Source organism: Euprymna scolopes, chromosome 23 (assembly GCF_053919585.1).
Source record: "Euprymna scolopes isolate OS-2025 chromosome 23, ASM5391958v1, whole genome shotgun sequence".
NCBI lineage: Eukaryota > Metazoa > Mollusca > Cephalopoda > Sepiida > Sepiolidae > Euprymna > Euprymna scolopes.
Window position 1 is genome coordinate 27160829 of NC_136504.1, and position 21886 is coordinate 27182714.

General features: G+C 31.6%; 1 protein-coding gene across 3 annotated transcripts in view; it reads right to left on the reverse strand.

The window, feature by feature from the left end:
- Positions 1 to 1122: 1122 nt before the first annotated feature.
- Positions 1123 to 21886, reverse strand: part of LOC145245812 (SMAD family member 6-like) — a 188152-nt gene continuing 167388 nt past the window's right edge. For all 3 annotated transcript variants that reach the window (XM_080107462.1, XM_080107460.1, XM_080107461.1), the window contains one exon: positions 1123 to 7397. In XM_080107462.1, coding sequence (XP_079963588.1) covers positions 6865 to 7397 — 533 coding nt within the window. In that variant the 3' untranslated portion in view covers positions 1123 to 6864. The remainder of the gene's footprint in view (positions 7398 to 21886) is intronic.

A 21886-nucleotide genomic window follows, 5' to 3' on the forward strand; every position in this document is an offset into this window, starting at 1 on the left:
AAGAATGTGTAACCTTGAAAATTTTTTCTTTAAAATATATATATATATATATATATATTGAAGATAAAGATTAATAATTGTAAATTATGAATCAGTTTTAAAAGGAGAAACAAAACAAAATCACATATATATATATAGGTTATTTCGATTGGTTTCCTAGATTTAAATCTAAAGCTATATATGCTAGCAGATGTACCTGGCGTTGCCCGGTACATCTATTAAACAATGTTAAATTCCTTTCTTAACTAACAAAATAAAACAAAAAAAAAATGGAAAGAAACAGACATTAAAGCTCAAAGTTATCTGGTAAGATTTAAAAAGTGGAACCTATTCTGACTAGCTAATTTTCATTTGCTTCTGTTATACCATATTGACACAATAATTACATACTTCGTTTCGTTAGTTTATTTAAAAAATAAAATAAAAATTAGTTTAGCTGGAGAATTGATAAATTAATAATATGGAAATATTTTTCACATATTGAAAAAGAAAAAGAAAAAAAAAAATCAGAAAGAGGAATAAGTTTGTTTTTAATTTATGAATACAAAAATAGTTTTTCTTTTTAAGTTTGAAATGCTTTTAAAAATGTGTTAAGAAATAAAAATTAAAATAAACTAAAATAACTATGTTGCATCCTGGGCAACATCGAGTAAGGAGAGCTAGTTTAAAAAAAGATTATTGCTTTATTTAAAAATATTAATTAAAAAAATACATCTTGCAAAAATCAAGGGTGTGATGGAACCAAGGTAAATACGAATTTCGAGTATTTTATAATTGTGAATATGCCATTTAAGATAAAGTTTATTTTATTGCATAAATTATTTTTTGTTTTTAAGCTTACAAATGCAGACATCAACTGTGTTGGCAAAGATTATAAACAGCAAGCTCCGGAATTTTAGAAAAAATAAAAAATAAAATAAAGATAAATCAAAAAAATAAATATTGTAAAATTTTGATTTTAGGGAATTAAAAAATAAAAAATAAAATAAAATAAAACTTCCCTGTTAGAAAATTCTCCACGGCTTTTTATTTTATTCAGGATTTAAATAAGTTTAATTGAATAAATATTTTTTTGACAAAAGTTGTTTTTTTTTTTTTTTCTTAAAATATATATATATATATATATATATATATATATATATATATATATATATATACTTACTGCTAATAATTCCATTCAAAACTGTTGATGGGCTATCAGGATTATATATGGATATATTTATGTCCCTTTGAAAATTACACCATACAAGGCTCTACAGACAAATGTATCTGAGTTTTGACAACTAAATATTTTCATTTACTAGCCAAATAGAAAAGTTACCAGCCAAACCCACATGAGTTTTGGAATATGACATTTGTTTCATGACTAGTATGTATATCATAAAGGTATTTCTGTATTTTTTTTTTTAATAAATGGAATTCTAAATATGCAGTGAATTTTAGGTTGAGATTGAACATTCAAATCTCTTCAGATTTTTTAAACAGCCTTTGTTAAAAAAAAAAAAAAAAGTGTTTTGTTCTATTAAACTTATTGTTCAAATAATTTGAGTTTACTAGTTTTATTAAAAAAAAAATTAAAATTTAGAAGTTTTGCATGGTGCTGAACTCAAATTTAAATATGTTAAGGCCTTGGGGGCTTTTGGGGTTAAATGGAGGGTGGTGGTGATGGACTAGGTTATTCCTTTTTTTTTTTGCATAATACAGAACTGAAATTTACATACGTTAAGGCCTAAAACTGCACCGTTTGTTCATTTTCACCAGGATTTGATGCTCCCTGGTGCCTTTTGGGGCCAAATGGGAAGTGGGGCAAATGCTGAACTTAGTCATTTTTTTTATGCCTCATTCACAAGGGACCATGCATGCTTCATTTGTTGCACGCTTCTGTCCAGGACTTATTTTATTCAAGAAACTAATAATACACACACCCCCTTTTATTTTATTTATTTATTTATTTTTTTATTTATTTATTTTTATTTTTTTTTTACACAAAATACTTAATTTGGCAGTTTTCTCATATGAATATATTTTTAGCAAACACCTCAAAATAAACAACTCTTTACTAATTTAGTAAGAGCTAGCTTTCCTTATTTGTTTGTTTTAGTTTTGCTCAGATAAAATGGACATGATAATTAAGCGGAAATATTTGCAAACAAATGCAAATTTTATAAAACTAATTACAATAGAACCCCAGTATACGGCTACCCTAGGATACTGTTTTTTCAGGTTACGATGTAGAATACAATGTTTTTCCAGCCCCTGATTATGGTATTTGCCCCGCCTTATGGTGCTATTTAGAATGTTATTTGATTATATTCACATATTATATACTGTACTGCATTTTGTTACTAATTTTTAATGAGGTTTTACTGTAATAATAAATTTTTAATCAGGTTTTACTGTAATAATAAATTTTTAATGAGGTTTTACTGTAATAATAAATTTTTAATGAGGTTTTACTGTAATAATAAATTTTTAATGAGGTTTTACTGTAATAATAAATTTTTAATGAGGTTTTACTGTAATAATAAATTTTTAATGAGGTTTTACTGTAATAATAAATTTTTAATGAGGTTTTACTGTAATAATAAATTTTTAATGAGGTTTTACTGTAATAATAAATTTTTAATGAGGTTTTACTGTAATAATAAATTTTTAATGAGGTTTTACTGTAATAATAAATTTTTAATGAGGTTTTACTGTAATAATAAATTTTTAATGAGGTTTTACTGTAATAATAAATTTTTAATGAGGTTTTACTGTAATAATAAATTTTTAATGAGGTTTTACTGTAATAATAAATTTTTAATGAGGTTTTACTGTAATAATAAATTTTTAATGAGGTTTTACTGTAATAATAAATTTTTAATCAGGTTTTACTGTAATAATAAATTTTTAATGAGGTTTTACTGTAATAATAAATTTTTGCATCATTTAATTAAATCTGCCCTTATTTACCACTTAACCCATGCAATTAAAAGTAATGGCTTGTGGGCCAGTTCTCCATATGACATTTTCTTAGGGAGCCTTGAATTGCACAGTTCCAGGTTACTCTTGAGCAAAATGTAACACCTGTTAGCTTCCATAAGATTCTGGAGGGTTACCATATATAAGGAAAACTACATCAACCCCCCCCCCCCTGCTATCTTGTAGGGTGTGCTGCTTCAGGCAAAGGCTAGAAAGTGGAACACTAATAACACAATAGAAAAGAGAAAAAGCGTGTAAAATCTTTCTTATTATATAGATATCGGCTGAAGAGAGCTTGATATGGTATTTAAGAGTCCCTTATCAGATTTGAAACTGACAGTACCGAAGATTTATCGCATCTAAACTTCCTAAATAAATTTATATATATATATATATATATATATATATATATATATATATCTCTACACACACACACATTCAGTCACTCTGAGGAGTCGTAGACTAAAAACATTTCAGTGGATAATTATATTTTAAAAACTATATATTTTATTAGTAGCTTCCTTCAGTCTTGACAGACTATAGATATCCATTGTAGGGGTGACTGCATGTGGAATTTTTGTGGCAAGAATTGCACAATCTCCAACCACACCTTTCCTGAGCCGGCATTGTTAAATACCAGTAGTATGTGGAGGTTCAAGACGACTGGAAACAATGCAGAGATAGATGGAGAGCACATACAACACTTAGAATTCCCAAAGCAGTCACCCATCTGGTACTAGCCAGACTTAACAATGCTCAACTTTGGTGATCTGATGAGAACCGGTGTATCAATGTGATATATATATATATATATATATATAAAAATAAATAAATAAATCACATTGATACACCGATACAGGGAAGTCTTGAAATAAAGACGAAATGTTGAACCACTTTTAGCTGTTTTCACTTTTAAAAAAGCCTGCAAAACAGGAGTAACGTTGAGCACATTCTGCCGCCATTTCTAAATCATCCGATTTTTATGTGGGTTTCGAGCAATGCTGGTTCAGTACGTCTCTATAATATAGATAAATATAAGTGCATGAAAAGTATTTTTTTTTTTTCATTATATAGTCTAGACTATTCAAAGTAAAAGCCCGATAGTTGTTAACTTATCACAATAGAGCATATATGAATAAACAATATTGACATAAACTCCGAAGTTTTGATCCACCTTTTCAAACCTTGGTGCATTTTGATTAACGGTAAGCAAGCGGATATAAATTTAAAGTTGTTCGTCTACGTGTGAAAATGTTTACCGAAATCCACCATCGCTTTTGAATTTGAAAGCAAAAAAAAAAAATTTTAAAATGAATAAAATTTGGTCATTGAAACTTAGCATATTGTTTAATTTAATAAAATAATTTCTCCAATTTACCCTTTAATCTGCGCAAAAAAACTGGCAGTAAGTTTTTGTATATTTTTCTTCCTATTGTCTTTCGGATAAATTTGATTAGATCTTAATTTTTCATACGTATACATGAAATAAAACAGAATTTATATTATTATTATATTATAGGACGTATATTTTTTTTGTGTGTGAAGGTTACCAATTTTGTAAAACTTTCAATATTAAAAAATAAAATTATATGTTAATGACAAATATTGAGAAAGCAGTAAAATTATTAATGCAAAAAAATGATTAAAAGTAGTTTAATGGCATGGGAAAGAAATTTAATGGCATGGGAAAAAAAAAGATTCTTCACAAAAATTGATTTTAACACCATGTAAACATACACACCTCACACAAACATGACATTTGATGAAATTCAACAGGTTCTCAATAGTTATAGCGAAATGATGCCTAACCTTTGATAAGTCAGCAGAACAGGAAATTAAAGAAATCAGAAAAAATATTTTGGCATGAAAGTGTTTTGGAAAATTACAAATTAAAAAAAAGAATTTTTCAACTAATACAATGATTGTTTCAACACCAATACTGTATCACTGAGAAAATTTAGCTGAAAGTGCTCAATACAATAAGTAGAGCATATACAATAATAAAGTATTATCATATGATTTAATTTGGTATGTGAAGGTTTCAATCTTACAACCTTAAAGAAACAAATATGTGGCCTTGATAAGATTTAAACTTTGATGTACCTAATCATACAATGCAAAATAACATTCTTATATAAGAAAATATTATAGGAATCATTTTACTAGTAACCATACAGATGTTTCTCCTATAAATGTTTCCTGTTCATAGTATAAGAAATGGATATATAGAATAGAAATCATCAATTCTAGATATCCATTTCATGAGAAAAAGTTGCATGGTTAATAATAAAACCAATGATTTTCTGACTTATTTAAGCTCTGGTTTTCTTAGCTTATTAATAAAAATTAGCTTTGAGCTTCTTGGCATATTTCTTGTGTGAATTTTAGAAGTAATATATATATATATATATATATATATATATATATATATATATATATATATATAAAACTCAAATGTTTTCAAAGTTGGTTTTGTTTTTACGTTTGTATAATGCCGGCCTTTTCTACTCATGACGAGAAGCATTTAGCTTTGAAATGCTATGGCGCAAAAAGGTTTCTGCCTAATTCCTCTTTTTATAGTATAGCCCTTATTGCCTTGATGATTTTATGAAGTTTCCATGTAACTATGTTTTATCTTAACTTATTCTATATATATATATATATATATATATATATATATATATAATAATTGGATGAAATGTCTGATAGTGTATACATATTATGGAATAGAAAAACAAGATAGCCACATTTTTTTTATCAGTTCATAACCAACATATTCAAATATGCACATATGTTACATACTAAACCGAAGAAAAGCTTGTCACTCAAAATGTTGGTTACATGGGCCAATGAAGAACTATAAAAAATTTGAATATCTCGTTTTTATACTCAGTAAACATCTTCAGCCATGCATGTATACAAAAACACAAATTTATACCAAAAGTTTTCGAAATTTCCAGACAGTTCTTCCAGGTCTCACTGGGTATTTAATAAAATTCAGGAAATCATTTAAACAAGAAATAAAAATTGAAAGAGACTTGTGTCTAATTTTTAAGACATTTTGGCTAAGCCCTTAGATGATGAAAAAATATTTTAAAATTTTGAAAACACTTAAAATTTTACGAATAATCATGGCTGATCCAAATCAAGTCCAAGACAACAAACTTTTCACACACACACACACACACAAAATACTCATTCATTCAGATAGTTTGATAATAAATGCAGCTTAGCTCGACACTTTACTGCAGTTTCACAGATTGTCCAATCATTGGATGTGCATTATTTGTATGCAAATTACAACTAATTTTTACTCCACTGTATAAAAACTTCATATTTTTAACATGCACTTCGCATGATTGGATGATTTATGGGATAGCAGTGAAGTATCGCAGATAAGTCATGTTTTATCAGCATAAATTTTTTTTCCCCCCATTTAAAAAGAAAATTTTTGCTAATCAATTCCCCCCCACCACCCGAGAAAAAAAAAAGCTTATTAAGAGAGAGAGATAGAGAGTTGATAAATAGTAATGGTATTGGAACAGGTATGTGTGTGTGTGTATATATATATGTGTGTGTGTGTGTGTGTGTGTGTGTGTGTGTGTGTGTGTGCATGCATGCATGCATGCATGTGCACATGTTTTTTTGTGAGTGTTTTTTTTTTTTTTTTTTTTTTGCATTTCCTTTTTTCCAAATATATCCTCCTCCAGCTTCCACTTCTTCAAGGGTTAAAAAAAAATGGAATTAAACTGGAGGGGACAAGGGGATAGGGTGTATTAAAGTATTTAGGGCTGGGGTTATATACAAATATTTTAAAGAGGTGGAGGGGGTTAAAAAAAAAAAAAAAAACATTTCTGAGGAGGAGAGGAGAGAGGGGCACTGTATACCCGAAAGACCCGATCATCTATTCACATTTAGTAAAACTTCAATCCAACATGGACAAGATGTGATAAACTGTCTGGAGTAATAGGGTCCCCAGCCCTTGGCAAAACTGATTCTGATCGAGCACGGATCATATGGTCCATCCATCAGCTGCGGATCACGCATCGCCTCATACTGTTCGGAGCATTTGTAATCAAAAATCTTCAAAGAATGCCCGGGTAGGACTTTCCGAACGACTAAAGTCCGAGAATTTGGCACCTCAAGGGTGGATGAATTGACAAAGATGGGGTGTGTTGATCGATTGTACGCCCACACTCCATTGCCCTCTTGGCTGAGGGTGATGCCCAGGCCGAGTTTTTCTCGCGTCTTGCATATTGACTTGAGGGTTGTCTCATTCTGCAAGATCGCCAAACACATGCCGTCGCCGTGAGGTAGCAATTGGAACACGTTGATGCTGGGTTGGAACACACGGAATAATCTCCCGACTCTGTCTTTCAACTCCCAGTAGGCAATGCTGCACCAATAATTATGTTGTAAGCCATTGGTAGAATCTGAAAAATGAAGAAAAAGAAAATCTCATTACAAGCTTTTACACAGTAAAATTGATTCTCAATATCTTGCACTCCTAACTTTATAACAGTTATACAAATATTTGTTTAAATTTAAAGTCGTTCCAATACGAAGTACCTTCAATAAGTTTCCAGACTTTTGTACAAGCATTTAAAATTGTTGTAGACTCTTGAAAATTCGGTGTTATTGCTATGCATAATATGAGATGTCTGACCAATTTTTATGATTTTAGGTTCAAATGAACAGCTACAGCAAAAATTGGAATGCATCCTACTAAAGTTTGATTCTCTGATTGGTGAATTTTAAAAATGCAATCTGGACGTGAGGAAATTTAAGAAAAATGATATGCAATAAATTTATGTTTTAAACTTGAAAAAAATGCTACAGAAATGTATGTAATCCTCCAGACTGTTTTTGGAACATCTTGCATGGATAGAGCATCAGTTTTTGAGTGGCATAGGAGATTCAAGAAAGGCAGGGAGTTTGTGAGGGATAATAAGTGTTGGAGGCATAAGGAAGTCAGAATACCAAAATTGATTGGCCAAATAAAGAATTTCATAAATAAGGATTGTTGTGTTCCTATAGTGACAATAAGTCTGTAGGAACTGAACACACAATTATTCGTGAGAAACTGAAGATGTGGAAGATTTGCACAAAGGTTGCTCTAAGGGTGCTCAGACAAGATCACAGACTATTTGACCAAGATGGACATAAAGACAGTTTCTCACCGATCCTATAGTCCAGATTATATATATATATATATATATATATATATATACACGCACACACACACACACATTATATAAAAATAAATAAAAGGTGGCAAACTTTCAATTAAAATAAATAACAAAAAAATATTTTGATTATACAAATATGTGGTTTATTCCCAAGATTAATTTTTGGCATTTTATTTAAAAACAATTTCAGATATATGACCCCTGCAGTGTAATCTAGGTCTAAATTTAAAAATGTATTCATTAAATTAGGATGCATTTCGGCAATAACATGTCGAATGTTGTCTTCCAAGTGGTCAATCACGTTTTTTTTTTTTTGTTTTTGTTTTTTTTTTCCAACATAGACATGGGACTTTACATATTCCTAAAGAAAATAATTTAATGGAGTTAAACCACACAAACGAGGTGGTCAGTTGACAGGTCCATTTCATGAAATTATTAGCTCCTCAAATGTTTCTCAGTACAGTGACTATCATTTGCACTTTGCAAATACAGCTCAGGTTTCAATCTCTTTATGATGAATTGCCAAACCAAACTAAACCGAACTCGGAATAACTGATAGTTGCCAAATCCGCAATCAGTTAGCAATTTAAAAGTTCACAATCTCTATAAAAAAAAATACAAAAAAAACAAAAAAACCCATCCTATCACAAAGAAACAGAATAAAATTTTATCAAATGTTGATAAGCTAAATTAATGTTAATTCTGAAAGAAGGTTAATCCATTAGTTAATGTATTGTTTTTAAGCCTGTTGAGTGACTAGCCACCCTCTTCACAAAATAAATGTGGTAGGAGAACAAATTTAGTCACTGATGACCACAGGTGCAGCAGATATATAATTTACACACACACACACACACACACACACACACACACACACACACACACACATTCTTTATTTTGTGTTGGTCCACCAAGTCATTATCTGCTTGATTATACTCTTTAGGACCGTAAAACAATTTTTATACAAATAGACACATCCATCAGAAAAAAAAAATAAAATATATAAAAAAAATAAATAAAATAAATTAAAAAAAATTTTTTAATAAATAAAAAGAAATTAAAAAAGGCCCAAGGAAATTAAGGCAGGCTTATGTGAACAACAAACCTTAAGCTGAGCGCGAGTACACAAACGCATCACACTAGCAAGCCATAAGCCGATTGTAAAAGACGCTTAAATATGGTATTTTAATTCATGCAGATTTCGTATTCATTATTATAAAGCAAGTTCTCTATCATTATTATATTGTACCCAATATATATAGTAATGACTTCAAATGTTCAAAGCAAAACAAAAACTTTGGTGATATCAGCTGGAATCAAAACCAAAACATTCAACGTTTCGGCCTTCATTGCTATCACCAAATGGATAAAAAAAATGCTAAAAATTAAGTGACTTCAAACTGTATTCATGCTCAGAAGTTAGTCAATTTATTCCTGCCAAGATCAACTTTTTTTTCCCCCATTTTGACACATTAGCTGCTATTTTTACATGCTAAAAACCAAATTGAAAGTGTCCCCAGGTTCTGATACTCTGTAGACCAAATATTCAGGAGTTTGGTAGAGACATTTTGCACAGGAGACAAGGTTATATTCCTGTGCTAGACCGTTTTTTCCTAAATTCTACATAATTATGCACAATGCAGAAACAATGCATAAAATGGAACCAATCATCTAACAAGAACAAATGAATAATTAATGAAGTCTCATTTTTCAAACGAATATGCAAATTAGTTTATCGTAATGAAGTCATTCACATATCCATGACTTAATATATTAAGTTCGTTTTAATTTTTTTTTAAATGAAAAAGTAGGCTTTTAATATTAATGTCAAAACAAGGAAAAAAAACTATGTATAGATTAATCAGTTCATCCCATTGATTCTGGCTTTACTAGATAAAAAAAAAAAACAAGCTCACACACACACACACACACACACACACACACACACACTTTGTGTAGGTCTTATTGTCTGCTTGACTCGATCCTTTAAAACCGTAAAGGAATTTTAGTACAAATATTGACACTTTCAGCCAGCAAAAATATTTTTAGATTTGTCTACAATACAAGAAAAAGAAATGTAACCCGGAGAAAAAGAGAAGGGGAGAGAGGCACCAAGGCAGAGAGAAGCAAGATTATGACTGACATTTTTTAATATTTTGCTATTAATTTTTTTTTAAAGATTATGTTACCATGACATATATTGAGTTTCTAACAGTATTTTGTATAATTTTTTTTAGTTTGAACTCATTTTCCAAACTTAACGCATTTAACAGAGACCTCGCCGCCATTTATCTTAAATATATTGATTAAACACTGTATGATTTTCGAACCGAATAAACATTTTACATTAAATAAAAACACTAAAAACCTATCCAGTTAGGTAGAAAAGTAATTTATCTTGCTTTTGATAACATTTATTTGTTATATGTTTGTGTTTTTGGACAACTTTTTCGAATCTATGTGTATAGTAAAACAAACCCAATAATGTTTGAATTAATGTTTAATAATTAAAAAATACCCAGATTTTAATACCCGTAAAGTAGGATAGTCTGTTTACTTACACCCCTCCTCATCCTCCACAAACATCAGTTTACAACAATGGGGGATTCAGCTCCCTATAGAGGGGGAGTTTTAGTGCAGAATTTGCCATAATCGAGACACATCTGCATTCCTCGGTGTGTGTGGGTGTGTGAAGGGGGAAGGCAATAAGCCCCAAATTACTCAAAGGAGGAGGTAATGCTCGAGAGAATAACCCCTTGGTACCTACTTAGACAGATACGAACTTTGATCATGTCAGAAAACTCCTCCCCTGAAAAATTATCACATAAAATAAGTTAGGACTCAAGTCCAATATAAGAAATAAGAAAAGAATATCTACTGTAGTTTAGAAAGGAGGAGTTGCGTCCCTTTGAAAGAGCTCTCCATTATAGAATGATCAACTATGTCTACACACAGGTCTATGTATAACGAATGGCAGAAAGCAGACAGTGAGGAGGAAAAGTTAATCAGCCTGGCTCCAGTAGAGATTAACTTGGGAATGTGTGTGTGTGTGTGTGTGTGTGTGTGTGTGTGTGTGTGTGTGTGTGTGCGCGCGCACGCGCAGTTAAAAGAGGGGAAAGTGCTTACAAAGCTAGACTCAACTTAGTCTTTTCACTTCTGGCTTCTCTAAAAACAGGAGTGTATAAGTTACTGAAAAGAAGAAAATGTAGGCGCTGGTTCAGTTAAGTGTGTGTGTGTTCAGTAGGTGGCCAGAAAAAAAGGAGGGGGAAAGGAGGAGACAGATTACCATTTTGATGAGAAAAGCCCCCCCCCCCCCGGATTGCTCCATTTGAGGAAGCCTTCATTAAGTACCAAGATATATTCACAGTTGTGCCCAGGAATCTGCATAAGCACCCCTCACCCACCCCTACTCTTCACGTCGTTTGTCGTCTGTCACACTTAAATTGAATCAAGTTTGAAATAGCATTTTCATCGGCTTATTGAGCATGAGCACATCTAAGATATCATTTGTTTGTGTGGTATATACACATTTTGGTAAACATTGAAAGATCGCGACCATAAAAAATGGTTTTATGTCGTTTTTGTTAATAGTAAATGAGGAATTATTTCAAGTTAAATGCATAGTATTACTAAATAAATAAAACTAAATATTTCAACGTTATGTGAATAAACGAAATCAAAACAAGATGGCTGACTAAATTTGACCTGATGTCGTGTGATTTCACTTAAATGTTGCCGCATTTTTTTTATAAAGTTACATGCTTAATACTAACTGGATTTTAACTTAAAATGATTTTACATTTAACAAGTGAAGCATGCATGGTCCCCCATGAGTGCACAGTGACAGAGGCATAAAAAAAATGACTACGTTCAGCATTACCCACCCACCCCATTTAGTCCCAGGAGATATCAAATCCTGGTGAAAATGAACAAACGGTGCAGTTTTGTAAATTTGAATTCTGCACCATGCAAAAAAAAAAAAAAAAAAAAAAAAAAAAAAAATGACGAAGTCAATCATCCAAGGCCTCAACATATTTACATTCGATTTCAGCACCATGCAAAATTGCTAAATAGACACAGAAAATTTTGGACAAATATGGTAAAAAAAAAAAAAAAAAAGTCCAAAAATGTGTTTTTATTAGTCCTCCCTGGGGCATATCCAAGAATTATCGTAAAGTAGCGAAGTATAGACAAACAAAATTATATAAATCAGTTAGTTACAACTTTTCAGAAAGTTTTATAAAAATCCAAGGCATCAGTTTTTTTTTTTTTTTTTAATAAACACAAAAGTGTTGATTTTAGTCATTTTAACCGGAAAAGCACCCTGGAGTGAGGGGGGGGGGGTGACCGGAGTTTTCTCGGAAAATTTGTTCTGTCTTTTTTTTTTTTTTTACTCATTTTATGTTTAATGTTTGTGCAAAATTTCAAAAAATTCCAAAGCGTAGTTATTGAGAAAAGTGTGGACAGACGAACAGACAAGGGTGAATTTACAGGCCTACCCTCCTTTTATCAGGGATTGAAGACCAATAATTTTATTTAGCTTTTTTTTTTTTTTTTTTTACATCTTTTTGTACCTATTTTACGCTATTCATTTTAATAGTAAAAAGGTAAAAGTTGTTAAGTAAATTCGTTACTATGACTTATAAGTTTTTACATTTACTGATGTAATAAAAATTTAAAAAATGAAAAAAAAAAATACATATTTATCATTTGTTTGCTTTGTTTTAGAGCAAATCAACCGTTTTTGCTTATCCATTGCTGAGTCAGTTTTAATTTAAGGGTGTTATTTATAGATAAAATGGCAGGGCTATACATTGCGAGTGAAACAGTCGCATTTGCGAGTGATTTTTCAAAATGGCGACTAGAAATAATGAAGCGCTTATCTTTTGGCGATTGTATTTCTTTCACTGACAATCTCCCAAGGCTCACTAAGGAGTGAAAAATCTTTTCAACTTTTTTTTTTTTATAATAAAACGAACAAAGTTAAATTATTTAAACAATAAAAGTTTAATAGAACAATATACTCTAACGAAGGCTTAAAAAAAAAAAATCTGAAGAAATTAGAATCTTTATACCTTCAAGTATCAACATAAAATTTATTGCATATTTAGAATTACACTAAAAAAACTCTTTATGATGTACATACTCGTCACAGAATGAAGATGCCATATTCTAAAAATCATATGCGTTTCGCTAGTAACTTTTATATTTTGCTAGTAAACGAAAATATTTAGTTGCCAAAGGTCAACAAACGATAAATGTATCCATAGAGCCCTGAAGTGTGTCAGAAGTTTATGTGGTTATGTTTATATGGAAATTGTAAATAAAAAAAGTTCTTGCTTGTGTAAAGGACATGTGTATGTAGGGGTCGTGAATTAGACATTAGGGTTACATCTTATGAAAGTTTAATTATATGTATGACCGCGTTCAAAATGATAGATTTGTGTTAATATATATATATATATATATATATATATACACACACACACATACACACACATACATATACATACATATATATGTCGATATTAAAAATATATAGTAAAATTTAATTTTGTTTAGTAAGTTTATCCTCTGAAGAAAAAAGGCTAGAATTTTGTCATTGCTAGTATTTTCAAGTATAATTTTTAGGTTTTGTGTTTTGCAATATTGTTGGCAAATTGATGCCAGGGGTGTACAGTCGAGTAGTATATATTATGCTCTACGAGCAATATAAAGTTAAGCTTTAAACAAACTAAATTGATTTTTGGAACCTGAATTAAGGCTTAAAATTTTCTGATTCCTCTAAAAGTTCTGATTTTTCTGATTCCAAATTCCGATTAATCATCCTAACACTAATTATATTTCTGAAAATCGAACATTTCTCAATAGACCTCCAGTTGCTGCTGTTAGTTACGTCACGATCTAAACTCAACATGGCCACTTCTATATTCCGTTAATTCTATATTCCATTAGGCCAGTGGTTCCCAATGCTAGGATCTGAACTCAAAATAGCTGATTTGAATGTGCCACAAAAGATATAATAGCTAGAAACCATTTAATTTTTTGTTTAATAAAGACATTTAATTAATCATGATGACATGAGATTTATCAGTGATCAAACTTTTCGAATTTTGTAGTTATGTGAAGAGGAAGAAATAGCAAGTCTTTTCAATGATCTTGGTCTCAGATTGAAGTAGGCACATCTACCATCGAAAGCCTTTTTCAATCTCTGTTATGGAAGAATATCCAACTCTTACTGCAATTCTAAACTTCAGATTTTCTCACCTAAAAACCATTTAAAAACAAGACGTAGAGTACTTAAAAATATTGAAAAGGAGTTATGAAATTTTCAATGATTGTGGTTTCAGATTGAAGTACGCACAACTGCCATTGGATGCCTTTTGAATTTCTGTTACGAGAGTATCCAACTCTTAAAAAAAAAAAAAAAAGCATCCAACTTTGTATCTATGTGAACTGGAATTTTTTTACCTAAACTACATCAAGTTTTTTTTCTTTTTTTTTTTTTTTTTTTTTTGAAGCGAAAATATTTTTAAAAAAAATTTGAAGAGTTACGAGTGTATCCCTCATATTCGCGCACGTATTGAAGCAGTAGTTAAGAAACACCATTAATATTCTATACCAGATATTGAATACAAGATATGTTGGCTTATGTTAGAAAAATTCTTACACAATGTAACCCAGCTATAAGAGACTTCCTATCAGGTGCCTACAACGATTTTATATCCGGGGTTTGTTATATTCGGGTCACACTGTACATTAACACAGGCTCTAATTTGGGACCAGAGAAAATCTTATATTCGGATCTTTTATATCCGGGTTACATTGTATAATCTTTATTTTTTCTTGCAATAACGTTTGAACGTAATGGGAACGAAAAAGGAAAAACTAAAATTAGCTTTATATTCATCAACATTTCGTCTTTATTTCAGAACTTTCTCAAGATTATTTAAAAAAAAAAAAAATTAGTCTAATGTTTGAAGATATTTTGTGTGTTTGCAACATTAAAATATTTTTTTTTAACGCTTACATATATGTGTGTGTGTGGTTTTATAAATATCAGAATAAACTAAATCCGACATGAAGGAAAATGTTAAAGAGAAGAGAAACAAAAACTCAAACGGGTACATCAACGTTTAACCTTTGTTTAGCTAAGTCTTTCTCAAGAGTAACAAAAATGTCCAAAAATTAGCAAAATAAGAGTAGAAACGATTTTTTTGTGACAAGTGTGCCATGGTAATTTAAAAAACTTCAGTGTGCTGCCATGTCAAAAAAAATCTTGGAAGCACATTATGCATCCCTTTTGGTATATCTTCATATTCGATTTAATTCAGTTTTACATGCTGGCATGTGTTGGACGGCTTTTTACAAATCGATTTTGAAACTAATCTATCTCTGGCCAGAGATTAAAAAAAAAAAAAAAAAAAAAAAAAAGTGAATGCTAGTTATTACTAGGGCTGTGACAACAGCATATTCTTTTCATTGTGTTTTTTTTTAATCTTGAGTAGATATCCGACACGGTCAGACACAGTTAATCAACCAAGAACCACATCACTCTATATAAAAGCATATAAGATATCAACGGATACACACTCGAGAGTCAAAACAACGAAAAGAATATGCTGTTGTCCTAGGCTTAGTTATTACTTGTCTTCTATCTCTTTTTCGAAATATTTATCATCATGTCCATCCTTATTACTTCTTCCCAGGTTTCTTTGCCCCCCCCCCTACCTACTAATCCTGTTACCTTAACTGTTCTTTATCAACTGATCCAAGCATGTCCATCCACTCTTTCAATGTCACTTTGACAACAACACCTTCCTATACTATCAACATCTAATCTTCCTCTGAAAACAGAATTAAGTTCGTCTTGAACACTTAAATTATACATACATTGTATAATTCTCATACCAGTTCTTTCCATGCAACGCATATCCTCAATCCTTTCTGGTCAGGTTCTAGTTTCATATATCGCACTTTACACAATGCCTGCAAGACTCACGGCACACGGACGCGCGTATGCAAATGCATATTAAATGACATCACCGGTAGGGAAAAGAAAGACTATAAAGAGAACAAACACATGAGAGACGTCAGAGTTGTAATGAGAAATCACACGTGGCGGGAGAATGAGAAAATTACTTGTTTTCTGTCTCCTTTGCGATTGAGTTTTTTTTTTTTTTTTTTTTTTTTTTTACACGGTGGTCACCACTTATCAAGGCCCGGAAGCCACTCAGGGATAAGGGTTATTGCAAGTACAGTACGTTAGTGTGGAGATTTGATGAAGTGTTTACTTAAGGGGGCGGTTCATTAGGAATTTGTTAACGTTGGACTTGAACACATCCAAGTTGTAGTCCGGTGGGGAGCAGGCAGACAGAACAGAGTTCCACAGGCGTGCAGTTCTAAGAACAAAGCTTTGTCCATGGAATCCACATTTTGATTTAGGCACAGATATAGAGTGCTGGAAATTTTTCACAGTGGATTCAGCTAGATGGGTGTTTTTCGTGAAAGATTGGCGAGAGGGGACCAACATTTCATTCTGATCAACAGGTAATGCTCTGCTGGTTAGTAATGACAATATCTGTAACAAGGACTTTCCAATATGAGCATCTAAAGAAACAAACTTATTTGGCGTTTCTAGACATCCTTTGGGCATATGTATAACCAGCTGTATATATCCGGCCTTACCTGGTCGAAAAATACTACCGGCCGGAGGGATTAGTCACATACTATTCAAAATATACCTAATATCCTAACTTATTAAAAAGAGACCACGTGTTGGGTTTTAGGGAAGCATGAAACACATCCATCTTGGTCTATCAAAATCAAACCCGACGTAACTCTCATAGCATAAAGGGGAAATAACTCATGAATTAAGTTTACTTCCGGTTTTAAACAACTGTTGTCAGCTATTAATAATTGAAAATGAAATTAAATATAAATTAGATAAATCAACTTTAATATTTTTAAATAACGCAATTAAAACGATTCTATTACAACAAACAATAACATCAAGCTAATTATTAAAATGGATTTTCTTTAATGTAATATGCAAATTAGTTCACTCATTGAATGTAAATTTATTTTGAATACATGATGTATATATATATATATATATAAATATAAATCATACCAGAAAAAAAGGTGTATATAAGTTAGTTTTCATTATGAAAATTAGTTTGTGAAACAGTACCTTTTGTACATATTACTCAATTTGTGAACAGACAGACAGAAACACGACTTTATTATAATAGATATACTTAAGGTGGGTAATAAAGCAACGTACAACAATCTTAACTCACAGGTTTTTATTTTGCGAGTGCAACTAAACTGTTCGGTTCAGGTAAGAAAAAAAAAACTCCTGGTGTGAACTTGTGGATTTTCTTTAAAAAGGTTATAGTAAAAGTTTACTTCGCATATTTTATTTGTAACATTTTCCGTTCGTTTTTAGAAAAATTCCCAACGTTTTTTTTTTTTTTTTTTTTTGGGGGGGGGGGGGTTCTTGTCTTGTTAATGAAATATGTCGTTGGCAGCCATATTTTTTTTTTTCGCATGATAAAAAAAAAAAAAAAAGGAAAACAAAACTCAAGACAACGAATGTGTCTCCATTGTGTACCGAATAAACCCGGCTTGCTCTTTGTTCATTTAGTTTCTTTATCATCAGGTAGGGAAGGTTTCGGGCACTTCATTAAGAAAGGTGGGGGCAAATGGTTAAAGGTCCCGATTTGATATTCTGGTTTAAGTTCATTAGGTAAGAGGAGATAAGAGGGGTGAGGGGCAAAAAAAAAAATAAAATAAAAAGACCAAGGAAAAAAAGACCAAAGAAAAGGCTAAAAACAGTAAAATAAAAAAATAAAAAAGGTGCCCCCCCAAAAAAAAAGAGTAACAAAATAAAAAAGAGACTACAATAAAAGAGACCAAAAAAGATAAATAAATAAAAAAGGAAGAAAAAAATAAACGAGGGGGTACGAAAAATAATGTAACAAAAAAAAAAAAATAAAATAAAAATAAATAAAAAGTGAAGAAAAAAAAGACCAACCCCCACTATCTCCTTAAAAATCGAGACCCGGTTGAAACATTTTTTAAACAGCCATTACAATATTACCGTTCATTAGTTATTAGTTTATTTATTAAAAAAAAAAAAAAAAAAAAAAAAAAAAAAGGATATCTTTACAGCACGAACAAACATTAAACAAATACAAATTAATTACTAGTTAAACGACACGTTTTAACTTTGTCATCATTACCATGGCGACAATTGGAAAATAAATTCACTTTCGCTTCATTTTAGTTTAGTAATTATTTTTTTATTTATTTATTTTTTTTTTTTTTAGTTTTATCATAAAATCCACATGTATTTAATATCTTCAATAATTGGAAAGGTATTAACTTCAAAAATTGCGTTTCTGTTAAATGAATTTAGCGTAAATCATATTTTCGGTTCTGTCGTTAAATGACGAAGAAAACAGAAATATTGTTTGAACAAGTCACACCTCTCGGTGTAACATTCACAGGTATATGAACTAGAATACATACATAGAAGATACTGCCAAGTCGACCGCAAAGAACCCCCCCCCACCTATCAGGCTAGAAAACACGTCACCTCTGACAGTATAGCCAGCATACTCCGATGCATTGCATGTCACGTCTGGGCTGCTGCACTAACAACTAGTATCAGTCGTTTACTTAATACATCCTGCAGTCCTGCACTGTCGCATCCCTGTACTTACTAACCTTCATCATCGTAAATACGCGTGACCAACAGCAAAATCACACCCCTTTACTGTGGGGTGGGGGGGCACCAGAAATTTGAAAAATCATTCTACTCTAGTCACTTTTCACGGATCATTTGCATTGGTATTTACCCTCCTTTCTCCGACTGTATCAACAAAGACATTTAAATGTAATGTGAACAAACACCATGCTACACAACTCCTCTTTGGGGGAAAACTAACATTTGACACACAAGAGGAGAGAGAGGGGGAGAAAGAGAGAGGGAATGAGAGTATGTGTGTGTGTGTGTGTGTGTGTGCGCGCGCGTGTGTATGTGTGTGTGTGCGTGTGCGTGTGTGTAGCAGCCACAATTACATACAACCACAGCAGCAGCGACACATTGAATGTCTTTGGTTTATAAGCCCAGTGATCAGCGCAAACATTCAACCGTATCCTGGGGTTACCGTATCCCGAGGTTATATACATGTGTATGAGGTTAAAGGTATTAAACAGCGATAACTAATGAATTCAACCAGGTTATTAAAAGTGTTCAATAAAAGATATTTTCATTAATATAAACAAATTTACATGATCGCGACATTGGACATGCTAATGGTCGGTTAAAAGCAGAAGTCCTCATCGGGCGACATAATATATGATTGCTTTCCATGGAAGAAACCAATCCTAGCAACCATTTACTAAGTCGCCTGACGAGAACTTCTGGTTTTAACCAACCATTAATCTGAAACATTAGCATGCCCAGTGTTGCGACCCTGTAAATTTGTTTGTGTATATATATATATATATATATATATATATATATATATATATATATTTGTAACATGTTTTTCCAAGATTAAGGGAGGTGGTGTTTGATCAAGACTGCTGAGGAGCTATGATGTAATATACTTTTGTTTTTAAATCCCCGAAACAGTGTTTCATGGTGAACAACTGATCCCTTAAAAAATAAATTATTACAGGTACTTTAGTGCATTCGAGAGAGCAAGTTGATGCAGTGATTGCAGGTGATTGAATGACTTACTGACTAAATAGTTTTCTAATAATTTTTTTTTGTATAGTTTTAAAAGGTTAAACACTTCCAAGACCACACACACACACACACACACACACACACACACACACACACACACACACACACACACACACAGTGCTTGCTCCATTCTATCTCAGCAAAATACAAAACAAATTTGGCATGGATACTTAATAAACCAAAGGGAAAATCTCACTGTAATCATGGCCTTGTGCCAAACTTTGATTAGACTTAGTAAATCAGCAAGATTCTCTCCAACTAAAATTGCTGATAAGAAATTTGGTTAGTGCTTGTACTTTGGAATGTCACTGGTAATTTTATTCTTACCAAAGGGGAGTGGAGATTCTTGGGTTGAAGGAACACGATTAGGGGTGAGGGGAATGAGGAATGGAAGGAGGGGGGTAAGATTTTGGAAATTAGTTTGTAGCCAAATGGTCTCGATAAGAGACAGGAAGATAAAGAGGGTGGGAGGTGGGGAAGCCGGAAGGAAGAAGTTTAAAGAATTGATTAAAGGAGAGGGCGGTGAGTGGAGGTGGATTAAGGAAGGAGAAGAGAAGGAGAAAAATGTACGAGAAAAGAGTTCAGGTTATTAAATAAAAAAAAAAAAATGAACTGACAATAATATGCTTCCTTGAATATTTTGGGCATGTTTTTATTTTTTTACAGTAATAGACAGTAAACCGAAAAAGTAGTCAAGAAATAACAGCAAATAAATGTTACCAAATGCCAAGTTACTTTTATACCTACTTGAATAAGCGTCTTGTGTTTTAACTTTTTTTTTTAAGAGTTAAAGTTTGAAACGCAAGTAACGTTGTGGCACATATTGGGTGAATTTTCATTAGTACTTTGTTTTATGTTCGAGCTTTGAGCGACTTTCGAGGCATCAAAGCTGACAGCTTCATGTCTGCCATCTTTTTTTTTTTTAACTTAAACATTCGACACTACCAGCGTTTCAAACTTAAACCCTTTAAAATAAGTTAAAACGCCAAAAGCTTATCCAGGTAGGTAAAAGACTTATCTTGCCTTTGGTAACATTAATTTTTTTTTTTTTTTTAATTTTTTTTTTTATTTCTTGACTACTTTTTCGGTTCGTTGTTTATAGTAAAAAAAAAAAAAAAAAAAAAGACTGAACTTTGCTGCTAACACCGACAATGCAAAGGTTGAGTTTGCTAATGAACGCCCAATTATGACAATTTTTTGCTGACTTGTGATTAGGGCGGTGACAACAGCATATTCTTTTCATTGTTTTGACTCTCGAGTACATATCCGACACGGTTAGACACAGTTAATCGGCAGAGAACCAAATCACTCGATATAAAAGCATATAAGATATTAACGGATACACACTCGAGAGTCAAAACAATGAAAAGAATATGCTGTTGTCCTAGCTCTAATTAGGATACACCAACTTTCAACGAGGAGGAGAATAGTCTCACTGAAACAGAATACTACACTACCCCCTCCTCGAATTAAGCATGGAAAGATTTGATGAGTAATATAGTTTCGCCTAAAACAAAATATGCCAAATCTCTATTAGTAATAATATTAGGACAAATTAATAGAAATAAAAATATCAAGGATGAGAGTTCATATAGAAACGTTGTTTTAATTTGAATAAAATAAAATACGCATCAAGTGCGCTTGAAAGCCAAATCACAACGTAATATTAGGAAAATAAACAAATATTTTACTCGTTTAAAATTTATCACAAATATATTTCAGAGATATACTCCATCTTCAGTGTGTTATTTTGTTTCTTTTTTTCCTTTTCTTCTTCCTTGCCATGTTGTAAATTTGGAGAAAGAAGTCTAAAGAGCCGCGCGTTGTTTCTAGCGGTTGTATTTTCAAATGTTTGAACTGTACGTAGGCAACGCGAGAACAACGTCAAGGATGAGAGTTCATATAGAAACGTTTTAATTTTAATAAAATACGCATCAAGTGCGCTTGATACAACGTAATATTAGGAAAA